Source organism: Seriola aureovittata, chromosome 15 (assembly GCF_021018895.1).
Source record: "Seriola aureovittata isolate HTS-2021-v1 ecotype China chromosome 15, ASM2101889v1, whole genome shotgun sequence".
Taxonomy (NCBI): Eukaryota; Metazoa; Chordata; class Actinopteri; order Carangiformes; family Carangidae; genus Seriola; species Seriola aureovittata.
The window spans coordinates 3,890,355-3,917,382 of NC_079378.1; the positions used below are offsets into that span (position 1 = coordinate 3,890,355).

Below are 27,028 nucleotides of genomic sequence, written 5' to 3' on the forward strand. Positions count from 1 at the left end.
TGATTTCGACCCAGGCTGCCGCCCCATCTGTGATGATGACTTGAGGGATACAGACAGTACTTCTGCTTATAAAGGCACTTTTATCATGCAATTAAACCATACAGTCGATGAAAATAAATCACCTGTTGTTTATGAAGCAGTACAACACAGATACATGATGCTGCTGTTGTGTATGAAGTCAGCAGAGATGCTTTTTTAACCACGGTAGCGGTTTGTTTGGGGATGGCAGTGTCGGTCAGTTTGATCCATCACTTTGTTCCAGACTGAAATATCTCAATATCTGTTGGATGGATTGTCATTTATGGTCAACAGTGGATGGATCAACATGACTTTGGTGATACCCTGATTTTTTTTTTTTTTTTTTTTATGAAAATGAGATTCACATTTTTAGTTTTAGGTAAAATGGATTGAGAACTGTTGGATGAACTTCTCATTTAGATTTGGTGATCAGGAGATCAGGTTAAAAAAAAAGAAAAGTGGGCCGCAAGTGCGTAGGAAGTAATAGTTAGGCATTTTGGGATATTAGGTAGATATTAGCTTCCCAAAGAGAGATGAGTCTTGAAGAGATTGTTGAAGCCCCTGCTCTGATAGCATTTGGTAGCTTGTTCCACCACAGACGAGACTACACTACGTTAACTTTTTGGTTTCGAGGCACCAAAAACAAACTTTGGACTTTTATCAATTTGCTTTTACAGCGAGCGTTACATCCTCAGAGCTGCTAGTACGACTGCAGACTCCTAGTCTTGGTTTTTCCAGAAACCTGCTTAGATGTGGTTTATTCTCAGCAGAACAGTATGACAGCAAAGACAATGCACGCAATGCAAAGTGAAATCATCCCATCTTTGTCTGAGGGTGGTGGGAACAAAATTGTGTGTACTTTGTGAGCCGCGTGTTTCTCTTTGTCCTGGCACCCATACAGTTCAGGCTTATCTTCCCGCTCCTCCTTTTTTTATTCTGTTTATCCTACTGTACAGCTATATCCACATTCTGAGTGACTGAGCTAATTGTTCCTGCTCATGCATTCTCTGCAGATTCAATTATACGCCACTCTGGGCATCCTGAAAAAATAAATGAGGGTGGGAAAGGAGGGATTCGAGGGCGAAAGTGTGGGAGAGTGAAAAAATGAAAACGCAAAGAGGGGCTTGAGAAGGTCATTGATAAGAGATGGGAAAGTTGAGAGAGAGAGGGAAAGGGGAGGATGGGCGCTGAGAAGCAGAGGTAGGAGGGATAAAATTAGAGAGGGGACTAAGAGCAGTCCCTTGAGTCATATATATATGTAAGGGGAAAATCAGCTCACTGGAGTGTACACTGTAATGGCACCCCTCTGTATAATGATTGGCGCTGACCTCCCAAATAAGAGGATTAGTTTGTGCCTGAGCTGGCCAGAAATAATGGACCTCACCTTAGCTTAGCCGCAGTTTGACACAGCAGAAAATAGGTAAGGAAATAAGAATACCTCAGCAGCAGGATGCTTGCCCGAACCTCATTCATCTGCATCACCATTGTGTCAAATTGGACATGCATTCCTGCATATCTGGCGGGTTCATGAACAGATGGCATAAACATACTGCCCCATGTGGACTCATAAAATACTGTAGCAGACATCATGGAAATAAGGTGCTGCCGACTGTAACATGTTGCAGTAATTTATTTCTTTCCCCCTATAACGAGCAGTGCAATGAGTTACTGTTTCTGTTATTTACATGCTAGGTTGTCTACAGGAAATGAGCTCTTGTTATTGTAGCTTTCGGTCAGGCAGTGACAGGGCAAGTCTTCTGCTCGGAAGAATATTGTGGCTCAGCAGTGAATGTTGTGGCTAATGTCTGACTGCAGGGCACACTCTCCTTTTGTGTGCTCTGAACCAGCAGGATTAAAGCATCCATCTTGCTCTCCCACTTCCCCTAATGGTATTAGGAAAAGGGTGGATAGGTTTCAGTATTCCGTTAAGGAATATCTGATATGGGGACTGGCTGATTCAATTAAGTAAAAAGCAAGGTGGGAGCGAATGAGTAGTGGTGTAATAGCCTCTAAGCCGCATAGCTCAAAGTGGGGCATTTTAATCTGGAAGACTGCTGCATTACCACCCCCACCCCCCCACCTACAAAAAAAACAAAAAAAAAAAACACATATATTATACCCTCATTACCAAAGGACCTGAAAGGGTCAGTGTGCAATCTCTGCCTCTGTGCAGATCTTGGTCATTCAGTGATGTCAATAACAACAACTCACAATAGACATACCGCCTTTCACAAAAAGGCATGCTGGGAAAGGCTCCAGCCCCTTGTGATCTGCTACTAGATGAGCTGGTATAGCTAATGGACAGAAGGATGGACTCTGGAACTACTTGCCAGATTTTAAAATAGGAAGTTTTCAAGTTGCTTAGTATCTGTTTGTTGCTCACTTAAAGCTCTAATATGAATTAACAGTCGAGCAATAAGCAGTTCCTCAAAAAATTAATAAATATTCACCATTAAATGTGATGATGGTTTTATAGCTGTGGTCGACAAAAACAACATCCGTTAGTGTCCTTTTGCATAGAAAACCCAAAACAACGTGTGGGTCTTGCTAGGAAGAAAAGATAAAGCTACATACAGTGCAGCCGGTATTTACACCAATGGGCGCAGCATCTATCTTATTATGAAATAAATTCTGATTACTGAACTGAACATACAACAGACCATGTATAATCTAATAAACTGCTAGCTAATTTTATAAATTAGCATTTGAAAACCTCACTTAGTGTTGAAGTAGTGCCATATATCACACATGCCAATCATTTGTCTCTCCTGTCCTGAGTCAAAGGGCAATTATCTATTCAATATCAGACCTCTCAGTGTTTACATCTAATAGCATTAGTTACAGCCACATTCTTTAAAAAAAAAAATGGAGTCTGGGTTTCCTGTCAACTACAGCCTGTTGGCTTGATATCTAAACAATGCTTCTAATGTTTCTCAAATAGTAGCCTTCCTTATGGCGGCATATGGGAAATATATGAAGCTGTGAACATATTTTTCAGAGTGCTTTTTACATTCACAGTTTACAAGGTGTGAACTAGCTGCATGTGAAGTGAATAGAGTCAGCCTTATATTGTAAGTCTACAAGATAATGGAGCAAGCAAAATATGTTTTTGTTTTGTTTTGTGGGAACTGACAGTAGCATTTATGAACTCCACACTTTTCTGTTGCTGTGAAAAATAGCGTTATATTTGAGGGTCCTTTGTCACACTGTCTAAACACATAGACGTGAGCAGTTTAACACCAGGAAAAGCCCCCCCCCCCCCGAACCCACAGATATCAGAGATGACTATGTTCTCCATACCAAAACTGACCTTTACGGTTTGTCATTCATAATTGTCATTGGTCTTTCCTTCCTACGAGGTTAGTTGTTTTACAGGCATGGCCAGTTGCTATTGTGTTCAATAAGGAGCCTTAGATTAGATTGATAGTATTTTGACCAAGAGAGAGAGTTTACCTTGCGTCCTCTGCTCCGTTACACGCCAATGACTCCAAATAGATTTCTAATGCATTACGTGTAAGACTTTCATAGTGCGTGGGGGGGCAGAAAAACCCAAATCGGTTTCTTGACTTCTTCCACTTCATACAGTTGAGTGGTCAGGTTATCACACTGCCGTTTGGTATCTTCACACCACAAAGTCCCAATGCTGTCTGGAGCCATTGGGTTTCCATTACCACAAATCCATTCCACTCATTTAAAATTAATGGCTGTGGACCTTCCTTGACCCCCGAGATAAGCCAGGCCAAGTCTTTTTCTTTAGAATACCTTGAGGATTAGGTTTTCCTCTCCTTATTAATCCATCATTGAATAGATAGATAGTTTGGACATAGTAATATTTTGGTTGTTACTGTAAAATTATTTTTTTGTGGTTTGAAATTTTCTTGTTTCAGATTATTATTTTCGACGTTTCACTTGTGCTGTCGAGTTCAGCTTAAGAATTTATTTTTTCTTTTATTTATGATTGACCAGAAAAAACAGCAAAACCTTGAAGCACAATAACCTTCCACATCTCTTACACACTTAACCTTGTTCTTAAGGAGATTACTACTTTAGTTGTTGTGAACTTTATTCTTTGGTATTCTTTTAGACGGCACTTTCTCTTGGTTTCGTTTCAGATTTCTTCATTTTGTCTCATTAAGACAAGGAGAATAAAATAATACAATAATAATAATAAAAGAAAATAAGACAAACATGAAAATATTAAGCAATCCGACACCACAATTTACAATTAAAGTTGATCATACAGCTGTTACAAAGGAGGATCAAAGATTTCTGGTTTGGTCAGTCAGTTTTCACAGGGTATAATAAACATCAGGATGGGAAAATGTGATCTCAGTGACTTTGACTGAAGCGAGATCGGTGCCAGACAGGCTGGCTTGAATATTTCTGAAACAGCTGATCTCCTGGGATTTTCGAACACAACTCTCTAGAGTTTTTACTCAAGACTGGTGCGAAAAACAAAAAACGCCCAGCGAGCTGCAGCTCTGTGGAGGAAACACCTTGATGATGAGAGAGGTCAGAGGAGAATGGCGGACTGGTTGGAGGTGATGGAAAGGCGACAACCAGTCTTTACAACTGTCGCACGCCTTACACCTCAATCATTGTTTGAATACCACAGTCTTCCAGCAGGATAATGCTCCACGTCACGAAGCCAAAGTCGTCTCAGACTGGTTTCATGGACATCACGGTGAACTTCAGTGGCCTCCACCCATCACCACTTGTATGTGAAGACTCTCAGTCACCTACAGTCAGTCATGGTTATCCAAGGAGACCTGAATCGAGGGCAGCTGGACTTGTTTGTAGATACTTGAAGACGTTTAACCTCTCGACCAATAGGTTTCTTCAGCTGGGACTGACTGGTGGGGAGTCCCGGGTATTTAATCTCTGCGGGGTTGTTATCAACACCATTGATGTCACTTGGTTCGTTAGTGCTCCTGGCTGTTGTAACAACAGTCATTAGAGTCGTTGGAGTCACACGAGGCCGAGTGTGAATGGTTGTTAAATCTCCTGGGAAGGGTTGAAGGGACAGCATTGTAGGTGGGAGATAAGTGGTGTCGTAGACCTCCTCCTCTGTTGAAGGATGGCGTCTCGCTGTAACACAGATAGCCTCCTTCACTACTCTTTCAAACCACATGTGCTCCCTATCTAAAATATGTACGCCGTTGTCCTCAAATCAGCGCCCCTTATCCTTCAGGTGTAGGTGAGCGCTGCTGGGTCGTGACCTGAGGTGCTGGCCCTCCTGCATCCAGCCATTTACTCAGTGTCTCTACATTCCTCACTGCATACGGCTGCACGCGCTGGATTGCCTTCCTCGTGTTTGTCTGTGCCGTCTTTGACGTTTCAATTTGCGTGCGTTTGTTCCTGGGTTTGAAAAACACCGCAACACTAGATCTGGATCCAATAGGGGGTGTGGTAGAACGGGAGAATCTGACAGATCTTTGTCAACATGGACCGGAGGAACATTTCCAACACCTTGAAGAATGCATGATTGAGGCTGTTTGGAGAGCACAGAGAGGAACGTATGCTGTGTTAGTCTGGTGTCTGTAATAAAGCTCTCAGTGAGCACATATGTATATATTATTTTCCCCTTCACGGCAGCTGGATGGACGTTTAAACAATAGCGGCTCTCATGAAATGAAATTATCCACATTTGAGCACCAACATTTGCCTTACATTTTCACTTCTGAGTGTACACAATCTACCAGATGGTACAGTAAAGACACACTCCAGAATGTAAAATTTCACTCATAAAAAGGGCCTTTGATGCATAATGTTACACTCTTATAAGCTGAGCTGCATTACTTTTGCTCATTTTTCCGGCTGCTCTTATCCACCATGAAAATGCAGGCCTATCTGTTCAAAGTCATGAGATGCACAAGGCAGCGTATTCATCCACCACCCATGACTTGGTGAATGGTGAGAAGGGGTGAGGATTGGGGGTGTTGGGGACATTACCCAGGGCTCCTTTTTTTTTCTTCCCCCCCCTGCACCCTGAGGACACAGCCATTGGTGGTAGAGGGAGGGAGGTTTCTCAGCCTTATCAGCAGGACAGCACCCAGCACTCTAATCGCCGGGTCCCAGAGACAGCCGGAGGTAAAGGGAGAGTGGATGAGTGAGCAACATCCAAGGAGAGGAAAAAAAAAAAAAAGGAGGTAGGAGAGAAGGAAAAAAGGGAGTGTTTATATCTCTTAGGTCACATCAAATGACAGCTGCTTTACAGTTCAGCGCATAACTGAGTAGAAATCCTGTCGGCGAGAAGAGACAAGTTGTAGATTCTGTCCCACGGCACATTGTTGTTGATGAAATATAGAAACGGTTGCATCAAGTCTCTTAGCAACAACAGCAGGTGCCATCTTGCAAGCATCCAGAAGAAGAGACTACGAGCAAAAAAAAAAAAAAAAAGAGTGTGAGTTAAGTTGAGGTCAATTAACTGATTTGATAATTAAAACTGCCCTCAAAGTAATTTCACTGTGACTTAATAACCTGACCTACCATTCACATTTCCTCTATTAGTCCTAGTTCCTCCAGCTTCCATTCTTTTAGCTGAGACCTGTAATTTGAGGAAGTTCACACAAATTCAAGAAATCACTGCACTTTGGGTAAAAGACTGTTGCAGGAATATTGTGGATTGGACAGAATTGCAGGGAAATTGAATGAAAACGTGTTTACAAATCTCCAAACAGCAGAAGGACCAAAGAAAAAAAGAGAAGTGCAAGGAGCTGTGTTGATATTGGCATGTTTCAACAGGGTACACAAAGAACATAAATTACAAACCAGCATGTCCAGTTTCACGGTTTATCAAATTCAAAAGCAATGTCACAGTTAGCATTGTATTTTACAGCGATTTGTGGGTGTAGTCAGTCCGATTCCAGTAATTGGAAAAGGAGCACCTGTAAAATGTGAATATTATATATTTTGAGAGTCAGAAACCTCCTTTTTTTCTCTTAACAAGAAGTGATCCTCTCAGTCCAGTAACATTTAGTAAGTCAAGAAGAGCCATGTGATTAAATAAGCACGAGCATGGTTTGAATTAAAGTTACTTCTTCGTTAAGGTAGGGCACCTTCGTCACCGTGGCTACAGTGATTGACGCCCATGCGGCGAAGGTTGCAGAAGCATCGTGGTCACGGTTAGAATAAATCCACATCTGTTGTCGGTAGGAAACAGGAAAAGGAACAGCAGTCTCCCCATATTAAAAGTCCAACATTTTGTTCCTGTGACCTCTCTCTGTGGATTTTATCGTTCTATAATAACGTTACCAGACCTTTTTCTCCGAGGTGAATCTCTAGAATCAGAAAGTCAGACACAGGCCAAAGGACAGCGGAGTAGATTTGATTGCTTTCATGCGGACATGTGGAGATTAAAAATCTGCTTGCCCCTAAATATTAGATTCATATTTTATCAAAAAGATTCAATGACGCGCGAGTCAAGGTATGATTGCAACCTCATTGCGAATAAGCACATAGTGTTCCATTCTCCACACTTGATTTCGTGCTGTTAAAAAGAAAGACAATAGGATTGGTGCTATTGATAATTAGTTTTTAATGTGCCACACTCATCATGTCCAATTTCATGCCCCTTAGGCAGCTGATCACAGATTTAATCAACACATTATTCCTTGCTATACTTAAACTGACTGCAGGGAGGGCTTCTCTGTATGTGTTTGTGTGTGTGTGTGTGTGTGTGTGTGTGTGTGTGTGTGTGTGTGTGTTGGTAGGAGTGTGAAGGGGACACAGTGTTGCTTGTGTTTGTGCGATGGAGGAGCGAGGGAGAAGGGAGGTTGTCAGCATGTGCATCCATCCCAGCAACGTCCCTCTTTGATAGACATTGAATGTGTGTTCCAGGCCATTAACCAAGAGCTACGTTTGAAGACGATGCGCTTGGAAACGCGCGGCCGTGCTGCGTCGAAGGAAGCCATTGTTATTATTGTGTTTCTAGCAAAGAGGACAGTGTCCGGGCTTCACTCACCTGATGAATACAGATGAAAGCCGGGCTGTTATGTCTGTTTTTCTAGACCACTCTCATAACACCTGGGACCTTTTGGTTGTTGTTGTTATGTGAGGTTGGCTCATTTTTGGTTGCTGGCGGCCATTACACAAATGCTGAGTGTTTCATTGGTGGAGCCATATAAAACACTGGTTCTACTATAGTAAAGTACTACTATATAGTGTTTTCTTTTAAGGGATTTTGGTTTGTCTGTCCTTGGCCCAAAACAAGACATCCTAACAACTCCAGCAGCTACTTTTCAGATTTCATGTAAATTGGATATTAGAGCTGTCTAACATGTATTCAGCTTTTTTCCCCTGATAACTTAAGATACGGACGTCCGATAACTAAAATCCTTCATCCTGTTAAAATACATTGTTGAAATGTGACTTAAAACTAAATAAACCGCAACGCTGACGCATGCGGATAGCGGATATGACGCCGCTGACAGTCGACCACATGACACGGACCGTTACCGTGATTAAAGTCACGTATTTCTCCAGGTTTGAGAAGTGCTGGAAACATTTGGGATAATGTCAAGTCATTTTCAGACTTTTTAATGTGGAAAAGTGACATATTATATCTTTATGTTTGCAATTGTTGTCCTTTGTATAAGAAATTACTGAAACACATAGAGAAGAAGAAATTGGTTGAAGTCATCCATCAGTCAATCATTCATTCATTGAAGTTATGATGAATAACACATTGTTTACAGATCTATGTCTAAGACAAATACTTTATTCAGAATTCAACCATAAAACACGTGGCTTTTATTTATGGTCAGAGTTATTGTCTCTATGGGAATACTTCATGGCAGTATCATCTGTAAAGCAAGAAATGGCTTAAAGAATAAATAGGGTTTATACCAACCTCTGTCATATTTTCCCATTTATCTATATCTATCTGAATATCTGATAATGGGCAGAACATTTATCTGTATGTACATTTACACATAATGAGACCAATCAGAGCACCAGACAGGTTGTAAACAAGCCAATCGTTTATTTGGAGGTAAAAAGCGAACGTCTGTGTACCACAAAATGTTTTTAATAATGCCTCACTCCACAGGAACGCTGTGCACTGCGGGTCAAATTCCAGCCAGTGAGGTAGCCTGTAAACTGTATTGGATGTTTACAATGGCCAGGCAGGGTAATAACTTAATACCTCTCGCCTTTGCTTTTCCTTCCACCCCCTGTTGGCTAACATGAGAGTTTGCTTACAATGCCGGGGCTGCTTGTGTCAAGTTGCTCGTGAGCAAGTATTATTATTTGTATTATTGGCCCTAAGATACAAAAATTAAATTAGATTATCCTTCAACTCACTAGTGATGTAAATTATAATTGTATTTATGCTTGTGATGTTTAAAAATATTATATCCTTTATTATGCACCTTTTATCTTTCTATTGTATTATGCTTTTGAATAGTTTGAACAAAACGTTTTTAGCTCCAGTCACTTACATTTTTGTGCATGACTGCCGACCATTTTGTGCCTGACAAGAACTTCACATTGGTGTTGGCCCCCGCTCACTACAAAGAGACTCTGTCAGGCTAGAGAGTAAATATAGAGAGAGAGGAAGAGGCAGAAAATCAGACAACTGGAGCCAGAAAAAGTAGTGGCAGTGTTTTTCTTGAGCTACTTAGTTCCCTGGCTGTGAGTCAAGTGTAGAGAGAGACATTGGGAGGTAGTGGAGGCCTTCATTAAATGCAGCTCAGGCCCTGGTGAAACCCTGGTTAATGTCCCTATCATCTCTGGAGTGGTCCAGCTCTCTGTCCAAATGACTCATGTTTAATGCATCTCTGCAGTCCTTGTCATTTAACCTCACCTCTGGAGGTTGCGGGTCGGGGTGGGATAGCAAAGGCTCCCGCAAGACCCATAAGGGGCAAAGCAGCGGTGCAGTTATTCTTCACCCTCTCTCCATTTACTTAACACGGGGAGAGCTGCTCCACGTCTCGCCTATTGCTGTGTAATCTCACAGAGGCAAACCCCCCACCCCCCCACCCCACACACACACACACACACACACACACACCATCACATTGCATGAACCTGAAGTCGAGGGTGGCCTGGGTTGACTGTGTGGCTCTCTGAAGCACTTTGTTACTCTGCTTCCTGTGTGCCATAGCTGAATGCTTAAGCAGGGACCAAGTGATGCTATGCTGGGAGACTGTTATAACTCAGCAGTTTACTCTTTTGGTGAGCACTCCAGTTTGTACCCTTGGTAAAAAGCTTCTCAGGTGTGACTGAAGGCTGTCAAACTCCATCAGCCGCTGTCAAACAGACTGAATATTTTGTTGAAACTGACAGTTTCTGTCAGAGATTTTCTAAGATTGTGTTCAGATTGCATCAATTTGAATTAGTTATGCTCTTTAAACACTAAGCAGTTTGAAAATTAATGCAGTAGCTTGGAAATGAATGTAATATCTATATACGACGCGGTCGGACGACACATTATCAGTTTATTTGAAGCATGCTGGGGCCTTTCAGCTCGCAGAGATACATGTCCAGAGGATTTAGGAAAAGCAAATGAGCAGCGATTCAGCAAGATACATCTTCACCACAAATGGAGCTGTGTAACAGGATATAAAAGAGAAGGAATTCTTCTCTTTGTTTCGCTTGATCTTCACGCTTCATTTTCCTCTGATTTTCCCGGCTTACATGCAAAGACTTGCCTCCCTCTCACTCCTCTACTCCCTCACTTACACACACCCACTCAGTCTCTGCCTCTCTTTCTTGCTCTGGATAATGGTAATTAGAATATCACCATGATTGAAATTTGGCAAAAGTTGAAGAGGAAATAGGTTTTCTAATCAAAAGCTGCCTCGTAGCTGGAATCCTGATGCTTACTTGGCTGAAAAATGTTCCTCAACGATGGGGGCCTAAATGGATGCCAGACTGTATACTGAGGGCCAACGCTGCACTATCCCTGCAATGTTGGATTTCATACAGATGTCCCAGTTGAGACTGATTTATCCAGTTTTAGCCAGTTTCCGCTCATTTATTCACATGGTTTACTGACAGAGTGTCGATATTCTGTAGCCGACTGACACTGGTTATATGTGTGTATATATATAACAAGATTTTAAAACATTATATACCAACATAATTTACAGCATAACCTGTTGAATCCTAGCAACCCATATTCAAACAGAATGTAACATGGAATCTTACAACAAACCGCGTCAGACTGAATCATCGATCGTCACCTATTAAACGCCACAGAGTGGCATTGATCTCACCAGTATGAGGACGCGGTTCGATGCGTCTCTGTCCTGTAAACTGGTAAAACAACAAGACGGAACCACTGCAGGCGGGACCACTCGTCAAACTGTTGCTGTGCAATGCTAACACTCAGGCTGTGTGATTGGCAAACTCTCATTAATCCATAGAGAAACTGAAAACTGGCTAATTGTGTCTGTATTGGAGGGGTGGGGGGGTAAGCTGGGATCTTTCTTGGCAGGGAGCAGGGACTTCCTTGAGTCTCTGCTTGTTGCCTTGGCAACCTCACACTTTTGCTTATGGTGTAATTTCTTTGTCGATACGGTACTTACATTTATTAACCTGAGCTGACTCTGCTCCCGTGTCGACTCACCAAGCCACGCAAGGGAACAGCGATGACATCATGATCACATTATCACCGTTTAAAGGACGGTTGTAATTGTGGTGACGTCTGGTATGAAACCAAATCCAGATATAGATCAAAGACATTTGCACACGATGTCATTCTCTCCACAACAGTTTGGTATTAGCTGACCAAGCCTTTTCTTCAGCCCATTTAATCTGGCTTTGTGAGTTAAAACGTTAAACACTTAAACAACTGGCTGCTTCTCAAATCAGCTGTGCTCTTTTAATGATCTTCTTTTTTGAAGAAGAACATTTTCCTTTGCTTTCTTCCTCGTGCTGTACTGTACAAGCATGCGCCTCTATGCACTGGCAAATGGGGACAATTATGTTTCAATGGGGCTTTGAATGCTAACCTCCGTTTCTGTTTTTTTTTTTCTCTCTCCTTCCTGACCTTCCCACCTGTCCTGCTCCTCCTCCTCCTCCTCCACCACCACAGGAGCTGCACAGTACCCAGGTAAGCCTTCCCTACGTCTCCTTCTCCTTCTCCTCACCTCATCCTCTCTCCATTGTCCGGCTTTCCGGCTTCTGTCTCTTTTGGAGACATGCTTCCTCTCAGCGTCTAGTGTTTCTGTACAGCGTATGACTAATCTGCAATCTTTTCTCCATCTCAGTTTCACTCCTCCTCTCTCACATTTAGATTTCTGTCTTGCCTCACTCTCGTGTTCTCCACAGTCCATTTCTTCCGGATCTCATGCTGCTGTCATTTGCCGCTGACTGATACATCTTACCGTTGTTCTGAACATGCCCTAGCTGTAGCTTCCCGGTGAACACTGCAGTTAACCAGATAGTGCTGAGACAGAGCTCAGTGATCTGAGGAGTTTTATTCAAAACAGCATTTTGCTCAAAATGACAAAACTTTGAACAAAACCCTTTGTAAGCAGTAATAATGGGCTTTTTGTTTTTGCTCATACACTGTGTTGTAGTTCTTAGCTGGAGCTGGATCTGTGTAGCGGGCTCGCTGCTACTGACACAGATGTTTGTTCAGATCAGTCCCACTATTTATTCCCCCGTATTGCTTTTCAGTGTTGCACTTGAGATATTAATGTTGCCCTTCAGATCAAGATCTGAATGTTTGTAATCAAACTCATTCATGTCGCATAAACCGAGCCCAATCATTGAGGAACAAGCATGTTTAGGAATGACAGCGATGTTGCCGCTGACAACCAAAGACAGGACATGTTTGGACGGGCAGCGGTGCTCACGGTGTTAACACAGTTATAGAAAATGTGACACACGGCTCTTGTTACACCGCTAAAGGGGCAAATAGGAAAAAAAGAAAAAGGATCCAGGCAGCAGTTCTGTCTGAAAGAGCCGTTCCAAGAGATGTTGTCCGAGAGAACGCACCTGTTTGATCTTTCACAGCCGGTGGTGGCTGAAAACAACTTCTCAGCTCCTCTGTCCATTGAAATCACTGTATGTACTGTACAAACATAAAGGCTACTAGCAAACTATCATACATAAATTAGCATAATTTTCAGCAACCTCCACTGTTCTTTTGTTCTCTTCTTTTGTTCTATAGATGTATATATTTTTTTTTTACCTGGTCAGGATGGGCTTCCGTAGTCAACCCTTAAAAAAAAGAAAAGTGCGCTGTAAATCAAATCATGCTGCTTTTTTAAATGCCTCCGCTCCCCCTCTCCCCTGTCTCTCCTCTACCAAGCCTTTTAATCCAATTAGCAGTGCCAGCGACAGTTATTTATATGTACATGAATTAGAATTGAACAGCAAGACATCCTCCCCTGGGGCTGATTGGACGGAGCCCAGTCCTTCACAGGCCTGTTCTCGGTCACAAACCCTATGCTGCCGCCGCGAAGCAGCGTCGGTCTCCGCAGGAGCGACACAAAACTCACACCAACGTGCACCGTCACTGACGATCATCGCCTCAATCTGATTCTAATGTGAAAACTAAAAAAGTTCCCACCATATTGTTTCATCTTCTCAGTGTTTTTTTTTTTTTTTTTTTGTAACTGTCAAAGACTAAAGAAATGTTTGACTGATCCAAATTGGGACACTCTCTAATAAGCTGTCTTCTCAGTTTTCAGGCCCATTGTCAAATATATGTTTCTGTTGCATTGCATTGCGTTGGACTGAAATACTTCCAAATGAGCGCGTAAGCTGCCAAATCAGGCTCTGGTACCCTTTTGAACTATTTGCCAGTGATTGCAGTATTTCACAGAAGCAGAAGAAAAAGTCATGTCACAATATTGGCAGCATAACCCATAAAAGTGTTTTAAATACAATGTGTGTGAAATTAATTTTTTGGAAATATTCAAAAGTTGGATTCATTATCAATGCCATTTTTAGTCCGGTCAGGCATTGTTTAATTTCTTACAGTTTGTTAGTCTGCAGTCACTTTAATTACACTCTTACAGTTAATTGTGAGGCAATTAAAGAAGCTAAAGTTGGCTTCTTCTTTCGGCTTGAATAAATAGAAATCAACTCTAGGGTTGCATTTTGATTTCCCTTTATTTATTCTCACATTAGAATAAGGGCCATGCTCGTGTGCCAAGTGTTTTCTAAATTTGCAAGAAATAAAATTGAAATGAAATTAATAGAAAACAACAAGATAGAGAACAAACACAACATTTGCATTTTTCACATTTATGTACTTGTTTACTAGCAATAGGTTAAATTTAATGTAATTTACTTTACATTCATCATCATTATTATCATTATTATTATTAATAATAATATAATCAAGTCAAAATTCAAGACTCTTTAGCTGAGACTGACGATTTGGAACTAGGTCGTATCCTCGTCTTCACTACAGGAAACACTTCTGAGAATTGACCATATTTGGGCCAAAGGTCACTGCTTCCTTAGCTGACCTGCCACCACAGACAAGACTTCTCTTCTCCTGCGTGGGTGACTCATGTTGGCTGTATATGCCAATCAATAGAATGGAAGACATGAGGGGATGGAGGTGGGCTGAAGGACGCAGCAGTTAAACACTGGGAGTCTTATCCGTGTGTGCACAGAGAGGCTCTTTAAACACACAGAAACATGTGCGTTTGTCTTGTGCGCAGCCACACACACACACACAAACACACACACACACACATACACACATACATGCACACATGCAGAGTACAGCTCAGATTAATGACTGCATCAGTCACACGAGTACAGTGTTTGCTTGTCATCCTGTATGCTTTTCTTTTATAACACAGGTTCAATTTCCCAAGCTACTGAAGCTCAAACAGCGTTTCTTCAGAATATGTATTCAGCAAGGTCATCTCTCACTGCACCAAGCAAATTTCCCACCCACAGGATGTGTCTCTGCTATTGTAATGTCAATAGTCCCCAGTCCAATGCATTGCAATCTACATTTGTCAATACATGAGCTGCTTTGAGCCAAACTGCGAGCTGAGGATGCAACTCGTTCACTGAGCAGACTTTCTTTTCTTTGGCTCACTTTGAATCCGGTTGACTCCGATTCGTTCAGGTAAAAACTGGATTAGTTTTCAATGTTTATTCAACCTCTCAAGTAGTGAAATTAATAAAATTATAATTAAAAATTTTGAGTATAACAGATAAAACAGGTCTAGGTCAAAACTTTACAGTTACAGCAAATTAAAGATAATTCATTCATTACTTCCAAGTGTATATTCTACCACTTCTTCTTTATTATAACAAGAGGAAGAAATTTAAGACAATGAATGCGCACCATTAAAAAAAATTAAGATTGAAATTACAGTTTACAGGGAGCAGACAGGTTCGACTCGCTGCTTTTGTCTGTACTGAGGGTTCGCAAAGAAATCTTTCTTTCTTTCTTTCTTTCTTTCTTTCTATGAAACTGCAGAATAAGATAAAGCGGGCTTTGGATAGACAATAATTGTCAGTAGGAGTTCTGGTCTTTTGACGGGATTGGTCAGTGCTGTAGTGGTGCTTGGAGAAGTGGGTATACTTTTAATTTATGCCCCCTTTTGTTTTTGTTATTTTAAAGCAGCCCCTCCAGCGAAGGATAAGTGTCCCGTGTTATAAACAGTGACATGAAGGCGAGGACTACTCTCGCAGAAATAGGCCAGAAGTGTTTGCACATCAGTCAGTTAACGTCTGCTGCTGGACCTCAGGGAGTAAGGATCATTATTATTATTAAAGAAATGACCTCTGCCTCTGATTGGCTCACCCTGCTAATCTTACCCGAACCCCAACCAATCATCACTCCTCCTGCCTAAACCTAACCAAAACCAACTCCAACTAGCCAATCGGACGTCATTCCTCACAGGAATGAACCCTAATTGAATAGAACTACAATTAAAAACCTTTGAAAATACAGTTAGATTCTTTGCGTTGAAGGTTTTTACTATAAAACCCACAGATGTGGAAGGTTTTCACAGATTCACAGTCAGTCTTCTCAGTCGCTACAGATTACTGGGTGTTCCTGGGTTGTCTTAGTCTAACTGGACTCAAACCTACAGCACAGCCACACTGGTTTCCACTTGCAGATTATGTCTGTACATTTCCATTCATATAAGAAGTCTAACTCAATAATATTATCCATGACAACATGCAGTACGGCTTAAGATGCTAACACCTCTTTATTGCATCTCCTCCAGTGTTTCAGACCGTGGTCCCCTGGGTGTCTTGATTTCCAGGCAGAGCATGTGATCTGATACTGAGAGTCTAATAAAATCGAAATGGTTAAACTTTAACCACAGGCACGTCTTCATCATTATTGAGAATGGCATAGCTGTAACAAATATGTGTTTTTTCCTAATTAATCTATCAAAAATGACAAAAACAAATAAACTTTGACTTTTCCAGATAAATACACTTTTGCTCTTGTTCCTCATGATCCTCACTAGAAGAGAAAAAACAAATAATTTAACTCGCTAAATCTACATTATACCACTGTAACTGGCATCCGTACATATGTATTAATATTATTTACAACATGTCAACGCAGTAACCAAGCAGTGTTGATGTTGTCAGCGTCTCGCTTCATAGAGTGCAACAAGAGCGAGTGAGTAGGATTTTTCATCCCAGGCAATGGTTGCATCAAATGAAAGAGGAAGATGATTAATTATGAATCAAATCAGGTTCAATGGGTATGTACTGTAATCATGGTTTTGTATAATTCAACTTCAGCCTGATAGTTACAGTGTGGGGTGCTGTTAGATATTCATTCCTTCATCAACAAACGTAATAATATGTAATTTCTCAACAGAGGGTCTCACTCCATCATTTTATGATGATTCAATTATTTGTCTTAATTAAATCATCACAACTGGGTGTAGCCCTCACTTGACATAGGAGTCATAGGTATCCAGCCTGAAACACCACCAGCAAGAGTGAACTGCAAAATTCTCCATCTTGTTTCCTCAACTAAGAACTTTATTTTCTCCAAACAAGTGACAAAACATGATTCCACTATAAGGATGATTTGATTCGGCCTGTTTCAAATCATTTTGTTTCCAGGGTTTTTCTTTAAAACCGAGAACCAAGAGAAAAAGGGGGAAACTTAATTTTAGCATTCGAATACACAAATCAAGAAACAAAAGGACTGTTTCCCAAAGGGTTCTGATGAGTGTGAGGTTATTGTGGTATCATTGTTGCTGTATCATTAAAGTCGGTGTGGTGGAGGCTCCTCAGTGAAGTTTCATGAGCTACTTCCTGTTGGAAGAAGTGGAGCGAGAGCAAAGAAACTCTCAAGAGAGACAGAAGTTTTAGTAAAAAAAAAAAAAAAAAGTATTAGCAGACAAAGCCTGTAGTGATGCAGTATTGACTCTTGGTTACAGCTTCCTGCCAGAAACTAGAGAAACTAAAATTAGCGAGTATAAGTGGGGTCTTTTTAAACGCGTGTAAACCCACTAATAAAAGCCGATTGACCCCTGCCTCCTCTGGCGAGCCCGCCTTTCTGTTCAGTCTGAGGACACACACAACTGCAGGGAGTGATGTCATCACATGCACTTTACAGAGCGCACACACAGACACGCAGTGAAGCTGTGATTGTGTGTTCTTAAAACTCATTTCTGGGCTGCGGCTGGTTCAACAGCACCGTGGTGGACAGGTGACAGGTGTGTCTACAGTGTTTGTGATCTGAAAGATGTTACAGCGGGAAAAGGGGGGAAAAGTAGCAGGTTCGCCCGGGGTGTTGTGTTTACATCAACGGCAATCGGAGCCGGAGCTGATAGATACCTGCGTCTACTGCAGAGTCATTTGACCCGGGTGAGAATGACGATTGTTCCCTTTTCCATTGCCGACAAAAGGCTGATGTTTATTGACCAGTGGAAAAGCGGCTTCTGACTACATTAAACTTGGATTGTTAGATCTGCATGGATCTATATTATTTAATATTATAACTGAATAAAATGATTACATTACATGTAATGTGAAAGGGTCCCTCACGGTGTTGACCCTGCAGAGAATTACCACAGATTTTTGCAGCTCTGCTGGATTTAGTTTTTTTTTTTAGCCTCTTTTAGATCACCGTCTGGGTGTCATGCCATCGTAATGCCTAGTATGAATTCAGTCTTCACTGACCCCGTTGGCAGATTTTGATTTCATTATTCCAGACCTGTGGGCTCATTGTAAATTCCTAAGTGGGCCTTTGCTAACAAGAAAAACGACTGGCCTCCTCCCCAGATCCAGTGATTATCCACTTGTTGTGTACTGATCGCCACAGTTCTCTTGATTTGCGTATCAAAAGTGTTGAGACATCTGATTCCCAGAGACGAGCATCTAAAACCTCCGTGACTCTCTGTATGTAAATCAACACCACATTTAGTCAACAGGCATAATGGTGTCTAAATAAATGTTTTTGATTGTGGACCAACAACACGCCCGCTGACATTTTTCACTCCATTATTAACATTATCTCCTGAGACCGCCAAATGTCACTTTTCAGTGTTCATTTTTCACCATTGTGTCCATAAATATGTGAAACAACTGCTCAACAGTGTCTTACAGACTTGCATTTCTCTAACACAAAGGCCTCTGCCATGTGTTCTCTTGATAACGCAATGAGTATTTCATCAGGAATAGTGTTGTATTATTTGTATGTTACCCATTTCTCTTCCTGCATTTTCAAGTGAAACTGCCACAACTGTGGAGAAGCAACAAATGTCACTAATGCTTCCTTTCAGTATGGCTGGGATACTTTAGCTGAGCCTTGCCCCTGAGCGGCTGCAATCAGAGCTGTGATTCATGCATGGCACGAGGGGTATACATACCCAACAACAGGCTGGATGTGCTGCAGGTTCCCTACTTCACAGAAAAAGCATCTGTTGCCTGTAACTCTTCATCTAACCAATTCATGTGGTAGCTTCTTTTCCACTGACAAAAAAAAAAAGCACTAAGTAATGTCTCTATCATGTCGTACAGACCATAATAACATGAAAAGTAGTGTTTAATTTGTAGCAGCAGCTGGAAAGTATAGGAGTGCAGGAGTGGAATGAAACTAGAAAACACAGAACCTTGCATGTTACACAGGAGCTGCAAAAGAGAGACGGGGAGTGAAAATGGCCGTGAACTGTTGACTTGGGTCGTCCTCAAAATCTCTCCTCTTCTCTTATAATATACACTATATCACTACTATCCTAAATTACGGGCAGCCTCCTTCTAAAGTGTAATCCACCCTGGCATGAAGTGTCCTTGAAAACAACTTTAGTCCATATTATTTCTGATAGTAGTCAGCCTGCTGAAGACTGTTTGTCTGCTTGCTGTTAGCTTCAGATCAATGCTTCAGATCAGTGCCCTTCACACCGCTGAATCTCCAGTGTGGTGTGAATTCAGGGTCCAGTCAGGCTGTGAAACAGAGGTTAAAAGAGCTGTTTGTAAGTTTTGCTATCACTACATAGCAAACATTAGAATTAAAAGCTGTTTACCTAGTCCGGCCAAGAGCTTCAGCCGTCCATTGATTTAGATAAGAAGTTAATAATACGCCCTACGAGCAATGCTACTTTTGCAGGGCAGCCTGGGCGCTACAGTGATTCGGTATCGGAAAGTAACGAGACAGTCCGACTGGGCCGGCGCTAGCTGGTTAGCATGGAAACTTCAGAACAAGAAAAGAAGAGACAGAAATAGAAGCAAAACAAGAGTTAACATTGGTGCTGCTTTCCACTGCTGCAGACAGCAGTTTGGTGCCGTTAACAGCTGTTAATGCTAACGTTAGCTATGTAGCAAAAGCAGAACTTTCAAATAGCTCCTTAGGGTTAGGTTAGGGTTTGTCAAAAGTTATGAGTTTTATCACTCGGAAGGTGCCTTCAAACAGCTAACAATGTACAGTGCCAAATTAATGGGAAAAGCATCAGTATATCTTCCATTTATCTACACTAAAGCAATTGATTTAAGACATATCAAAGCTGCTAACAAGCTTAACAACAGGTTTTAACATTATAAAACCCAGTAAGATAAAAGGGAAAATATAGTCAATGATTGTTTTTAATTTATTTTAATTAACTGACTGAAAGGGGGGAAAAAAATCACTTTTCTTTTTTCCATTCACCTGAATTATATATCTCTCTGTAATTTATGTATTCGATTATAATTTGGAGTGAACAGATGCCTATTAGTGATATTTCTGCAACGTGAGACTCTTTTGAGTGCCGTTTATTTGACAGATGGATTGCACTGCTGCGCATTTTTCAGAGTTCTTTCTTAGACACCTTTGTCATCAGTTGTTTGTCACTTGTCGTGGCCCCCAAAGAGTAAACCTGCTTCACCCAGCGTGTGTCAGGAGATGATGGTGCGATATCCCCTTTCTGCTTTCTCACGCACTTCTGCAGCTGCCTGACTCAACATAATATCCACACGAGTTGCTACGCATTTAAAATGGTTGAGTCAGGATACACAGTAGCCCTACAGCACAAGCTGTTTTTCCACCTGCACTCTCTCTTGTTTTGGAGGTGACTTGTACTACAGTTCCTCCAGTAAACAAGTGTGCAGAGGAAAATTCATCACATGCTAGTGAGGATGTTTACACGAGTTTATTATTACTTATTTGGAGTCAGACTCATATTATTTTATATGTAAGATGAAGAGGGAATAGGCAAATGGCAAGTGTGGTTTCATGGGAAAGAGCTTATATAAAGACGATGTTAAAGCGTTTATAATGAAGGATTGAATTTATAGTGACGCATTTTAAGTAGTGGATCATATATATATATATATGATCCACTATATATACAGGTTTATGGGTTGCTTGTCAATACTGAGCAGTAACTGCTTAACAGCGAGGGGTTGGGCGAATTCAGTCATGCACTGAAAGCACATTTGATTTGTGATTCTTATCTTTTATTCTAAATTATACAATCATGCTGAAAAAAAAAAAACTTAATAGTAATTTCCTTTTGTCCTAATGATGTTATCATTTCTTCTCTCTAAATATGCTATTTGAAGGAACTGAGGTGAGGTTTTAATAAAGGTTTGGAGTCATTTCAGGACATATAATATACCAGAGAAGAAGGATGTGATTTGTACAATATGCAGCTTTTAAAGGCTGTGAGCTAATACAAGATTATTATTAGGATTTTAATTAATATTTTTAATCCACTGCAGTATGAAACATAACTTAGAGTTAAACTACATGATCTTGGTTTATGCAGAACTGACGAATAAAAATAAAACAAAATGTAAAAGCATTTTATTGTTTGAATGATGGAGGTAACAGCAGTTATTTGAATTGTTTGACTGGCAGACACAGCTCTTGTAAAAACCTTGAGATAAATGATAAAATGTCTTACTATGATTAGGAACATTTGCATATAGAATTGGATCGAGTTGGTTGCATTTTAATTAAATCTCGAACAGAACTGAATCATTAAAATACTCACTTTCTCTTTAAAACATGTTATCACAAAGTAGAATATAATGAAAATAGACTGCGGCTGTCTCCTCCAGAAAAAATTTGTAGAAACCCCACCCAGATTCTGTTGTCGTGATTCCGCTCATCAATAACAACAGAAACAATGAGCAAAGCTATGAACGTAAACCCCAAATTGCAATAAATTGGATTTGTCCTTTAAATATGTCGCAGTCATCAAGCTCACCAAATAGTCAACAGTAGAAGACACATTGATGCTTAAAGGAGACACTAATGAATCAGGATATGATAGAGGACAGAAGGATGCTGCAGTGCCCTCTACCTCCCTCCTCGAATCTCTAATTCTCTGTCTCCTTCACTGCCCCGTTCGACCCTGGGAACGGCTCTAAGCTTACTTTTGTTTATCTGGCAGCGGATGCACAAGCATCTCCTCCTCACCCCCCTCCCACCATTCTCCCGCTCTGTCTTTCTTCCCTGAAAGATATTTCCAAATGAGCGAGCCCAGACCACAGCTGCCTCTCTGACGCATTAATCACTTGGCTGCCGCCCCCTCCACGCCTACATGCACACGCACGCGCGCGCACACACACACACACACACACACACACACACACACACACACACACACGCACACACACACACACACACACACACACACACTTGCACTTGCACTCACACAGACGCACACACTCGCGTACACTCTCACACATGGATAACTCGGTTTGACTCACATAAGTAAAGGCATGTACCGCCACCGTGTAATGTAAGCACGTGTCAATGCACACAACTTGAGCACGTAGATGGGGAACACACTGGGATGATGCACACATACACAAAACATCCACCCACCACTCAAGTGATCTTGACTCTTTATACTACACCAACTCCCTCTCTCTCCATCCAGCCATGGCTCCCACATGACCCTCCATTTTCCTCATCATTAGCGACACCAACCAGCAGCCACGTTCCGTCCATCGCTCCCTCCTACCCTTCCTGCCTCCCTTGCCGCTTCTCTGTTTACTTCTTGATTTCTTTATTTGAATCCAGCACAGCACCTCCCCTCTGTCTCCTCGGAGCAAAGAGGGGCATGAAAAGCAGGAGGAAAGAGAGGAAGGAGAGGGGGAGAGAGGGGAGGAAAGCCTGTTTTGGATGTTAATTTGTAGGAAATCATATGTAAAGTGATGCACCTGGTTTATGTAACTGCCCTGTAGGAGATGAGTGGAGGATGTTACACATCCTGACAGTAGAATCCAGCTTGATGAGGCCAAGTCATCAGTGGTTACACTAATATGAGCTCCTGTTGGTGATAGGAATATAATTATTTTTGGACTGAAACTACAAACCCACATTTTGTAATGATGCAAAACTTTCAAAACTTTCAGAAACACCTACAGCTGCACTAATAAATATTCATTTTTATTAACAGTGGGTCAGATGACTTTGTGTAATGGGATAGGACTCTCCCCTCAGCTCCACAGCGCTTTTTAACCTGTTTTTCCGAACCAACAAACTTTGCTCTTATCAGCTTCATTTTCCTGCTGCAGCAGGATGCTGTTGTCAGTGAAAAAGCCTCAGTTAAACCCATAATAAGCTACCTGCCCATTTCCAAAAGAAGGCTTACAAGGTTAACATATAGCAGGTGAAGAAATTCAAACATCTAGTTGCTAAAGAGCCAGATATTTTCAGGAGTCTCAGAAGTTGGAGAGGTGTCCCTGTGTTGATCTTTCAGTCATTAAATTGAGTTTTCCTCAAATTTATAATAGTGCGTCTGAGGTGAGATTAAAACCTTGTTTCGTCACTGTAGTGCAAGTTTAACCGCAGTAAAGTTAAACCCAATCCCACCTTAAAGTTTTTGAAAATATTTTCAAAGCCAGTACCAATGAAAAGTTGTAGCATGACAAAAAGACGGGTGACAAATTAAAGGAAAAACCTGAGACATGAGTGGAGAAACAGGGTGACAGTCATTGAATGGTTAGATGAGTATGAAAATGAGAATGGGAATCATATGCTATGACCTTCACAGTCACCTATGGAAGATTTTGGGCCGACGTGTTAGACATCGCTCTCCACATCTTCACCAGCATCAAAACGCCAAGTGAGGGAATATCTGTGGGAAGAATGGTGTATGTAATGACTCCAGTAGAGTCCAGGGCCAATGAGCACTGATGCTTTATGTTGTTTTTTTCCTTTAACCTTTAACCAGTCTTAATGTTTTATTTCACTACCAACTTGAAGTTGTATTTGAAATTGAGCCACCTTCTCTCAAGTATCTCTAAAGAAATGATCACAACATTTTCCCTCTGTATCAAGAGACTTCTTGTAAAGCTATCCGCACTGCAGTTGTGCGTTCTGTATTTCAAACATGCACTCTTGATGTTAAGTGGCCTTTGGTGAGCCAAAGAGCATGTAAATTAATGTGAAAATGCAGCTGAAGCAGCATCAGCTTGTATTTCATGGAAAATTTAACACACTAAATAACATCAGTTAATTGTAGCCGCAATAGAAATCATCTATCATCATTACCTATACAAGCCTTGTAATTTAATTGGAGTTCACTACAGGGCCCAGTGGTCACTCAGTTCATTTAATATTTTAGATTAAGATACAACTAATTACCATTTTGCCATTGAACTTGGGATGGATATTCAGGGGGGCTCCTTTTTTATTTTGGGGACACTGTCTTTTTGTCTGGCGATACCATCGGGCCAAAAACTACCCCTTGATAACAAAGTATCTCGAAAACAACCGGTCATTGACCTTTCATTTATTGCCACTCTAAGGATAAAATTTCCTCGTACAAAATGTGGTTGTCAGATTGTGATGGAATTCACGGAGCACAATCCTGTTCCCAAGGTTAAACTTGATCGAGATGCGTAAGTCACCGTTCACATCTCCAATTTGTTCTGCAGTTTAAGTGGATGTGCTCATTGTTGGCTGTTTTCCTGTCGTTGGAGAAACAATCCAGTCAAACAATCAGAACTTTATATACAGAAGTGACATTCGTCTTCTTGTGCCAGATATAAAATAAATAAATAAATAGCTGCAAATATGAAAAATAGTGTCAGGAAAATGGCAACAACTGTGGATGAGTTCGACGCAGCTTCACACGTTTTTGTAAATGGAATTACAGAGATGAACAAGCAGCTGTTATAGATGATTCTGTGTTAAATTAAAATGTCCTTGACAAAGGGATGGGTTACTCAGTACTAGAGTAAAACAAACCGACCCCTTCCCATATAGAAACTAGCTACCATGAAGGTGATGTCGAGCTGAATGAATGAATTATGTGTTGCTCATTTCTAGTGACACAAACGTCACATTTTTAAACACTTAACATGTCGTCGTCTGCATCCGAGAGTTTCGACAGTTGCAGTGAGTGTTGCAGCCTGTAGGGGTCGCTGGGACGGCACCTTCGCTTCAGGTTTTACATTTCCTAATGGCATCTGTGTCTTCTGAAAAATCCATATAGTGACATGTTTGCAGCGACACTCTCGGTTCTGCAGCAGCAGCTGTTGCATATTCATCAATAATTGCTCCATAATGACCTGATTTTTCCAAACACTCGTTTATATCATAGTAACACCGGACTAAACCAACATATACATTTTGACTCCAGGCATTGCAGCTTCCATTAGCTAATGAGATTATTTCTATTTTTAGTGCCTGCAGAAAATGTTTGTGTATCTTTGCAGTATCTGCTTTTAAAAGCTGCAAATTTTGGTTGGGCAAAATTGGCTTGTGATAACACAATACAAACATACCGTACGTCACAGGGTGGCTTTTATTTTCTGCATATTATCATAAACACACCACGATATAGCGGCACAATCAGAGCTGTAAAATACTACACTAAGATATGTTTTTTTTTAATTTACCGTCATTGTTGAATTTTTTGCTCAGCACCGAGATAGAGGCGTTTTTGTTTTTTTTCTCTCTGTGCAGCATACAGCAGCAGCGGTAGCACAAAAGCCACTTACATGCTCACTGCAAGCATGTAACACCCTACAAGGCTCTTCACACCCCATTCTTACATAATGTGTCACAAATCCACTGTTCCACCAAGCATCAGTGGGAGAGGTATAGAGAGAGTGTGAGTGTGCGGCAGAGGAAGGGCTATAGGAGCGTAGCTGTGAAAAACATTTAGTATAATAGCTGGAGCTTTAATTAATGCCCTATACAATAATGCAATGTCATTTAATGAAAGGTCGTGTTAACCGCAGGGCTTTAGCCGCGGCAGGGTCGGTCAGGCACAACTACTTTTGAATGGATCGCCATGAAATCCAGTACGGACATGTTTTTCCACAGGACGAGTTGTAGTTACTTTGAGTGACTTTTCATCTAGCGCCATCACCTGGGCAAAATTAGAATTTGTCCAGTTTGTTTTAGTACTTTGTAGTTTGAGTTCATAAAATGGGTGAAATAGTGTTTTTTTTGTTTTTTTTTTTTCTTTTAATATTAAGTCTTTCATTAGTTTTATATATAACTGCCTTAGTGGTAACCCATCTGGATCTCTAGGCTCTGTCTGTTGCTCTGACACTTTAAAGCAAAGCAATTTATTAGCAATTCAGTCAGATGCATTATCTTACATTTGAATGAATCTCAAAGGGGGTTTCTGCTATCACTAGATTTAGCTTTGGTCTATTATGGATTACATGGTTGAATAATGCAATGTCAGAGTGGAAAGGAGGATATTGGCACAGAGTAAGGCGTCTAGTGGTTGATATTTATATAGCTTATATTGCTTGACATGTATTATTAGTTATAGTGGAGTCAGGGAAAAAGTAATTTGTTATTTTGCACCCTCCAAGTCTCAATTCCTGTACGTCAGGGGACGTGAGAAAGGATGAGAAAACATCTGCTCATAAGAATGTGTATAATAAATAATCATATACATTTTAGTTAAAAAAAAAAATCCTGATTATTAAAAGAAAATCTTTATAATAACATACTATAGTAAGAAGCTTTGATGTTACGATGATGCATTAGTATCTCTCTAACTGAGGAAACCAAAAACGGATGGAACACAGCACAAACAAATGCTTTAAATCTTTCAGCCATGTGAGTGCGAAAATATTCAATCACCTCTGAAATGGCCCTATTGATGTGAGGATTAATTTATTCCTCTCAGCATTATAAATTCAAAAAAAAAAAAACTGCAGCTGTTTATTTCCAGTTCATGACAAAACGCTTCACAGTTATCTTATGATGCATTGTTCTGCGCCACCCACCAGGGCTCTATAAAACCATTCAATGTTCAGCGACACTCATAAACACATAAGCAGGAACACCGAACATCAATAATAAAACAATACAAATTTGTGCAGCACCTCTGTAGTTACTCGACAAACTGAATAAATCTTTAACAGGTGAACGCTGTAAGAAGTGAAGGCGTGTGATGGAAAACAGATAAAACTGCTGTGTTGATTTCTTCAGTGCCTCCTGCACACAGGTGCGATAAGCTGCAGTGTCTTCTCTCTATACACTATGATTGGATCATTTTCATTTTCACACCAACGCATATAACATGCATGTTTCTTTAAAAATGGCGGCCCCTCCCACTCATCTTGATGGAATCTCACCAGGTCGCCTTCACACACTTCTAGTGTGCTATAGTTTCTGCTGTGTAATGTGAACATGAGG

General features: G+C 40.9%; 1 protein-coding gene across 6 annotated transcripts in view; it reads left to right on the forward strand.

Annotated features, from left to right (window-relative positions):
- Positions 1–27,028, forward strand: part of cadm1a (cell adhesion molecule 1a) — a 350,946-nt gene that overhangs the window by 223,200 nt on the left and 100,718 nt on the right. For 5 of the 6 annotated variants that reach the window (XM_056397312.1, XM_056397314.1, XM_056397315.1 and 2 more), the window contains exon 2: positions 12,059–12,076. The exons of the other annotated variant lie outside the window; for it this stretch is intronic. In XM_056397312.1, coding sequence (XP_056253287.1) covers positions 12,059–12,076 — 18 coding nt within the window. The remainder of the gene's footprint in view (positions 1–12,058; positions 12,077–27,028) is intronic. 6 annotated transcript variants of the gene reach the window in all.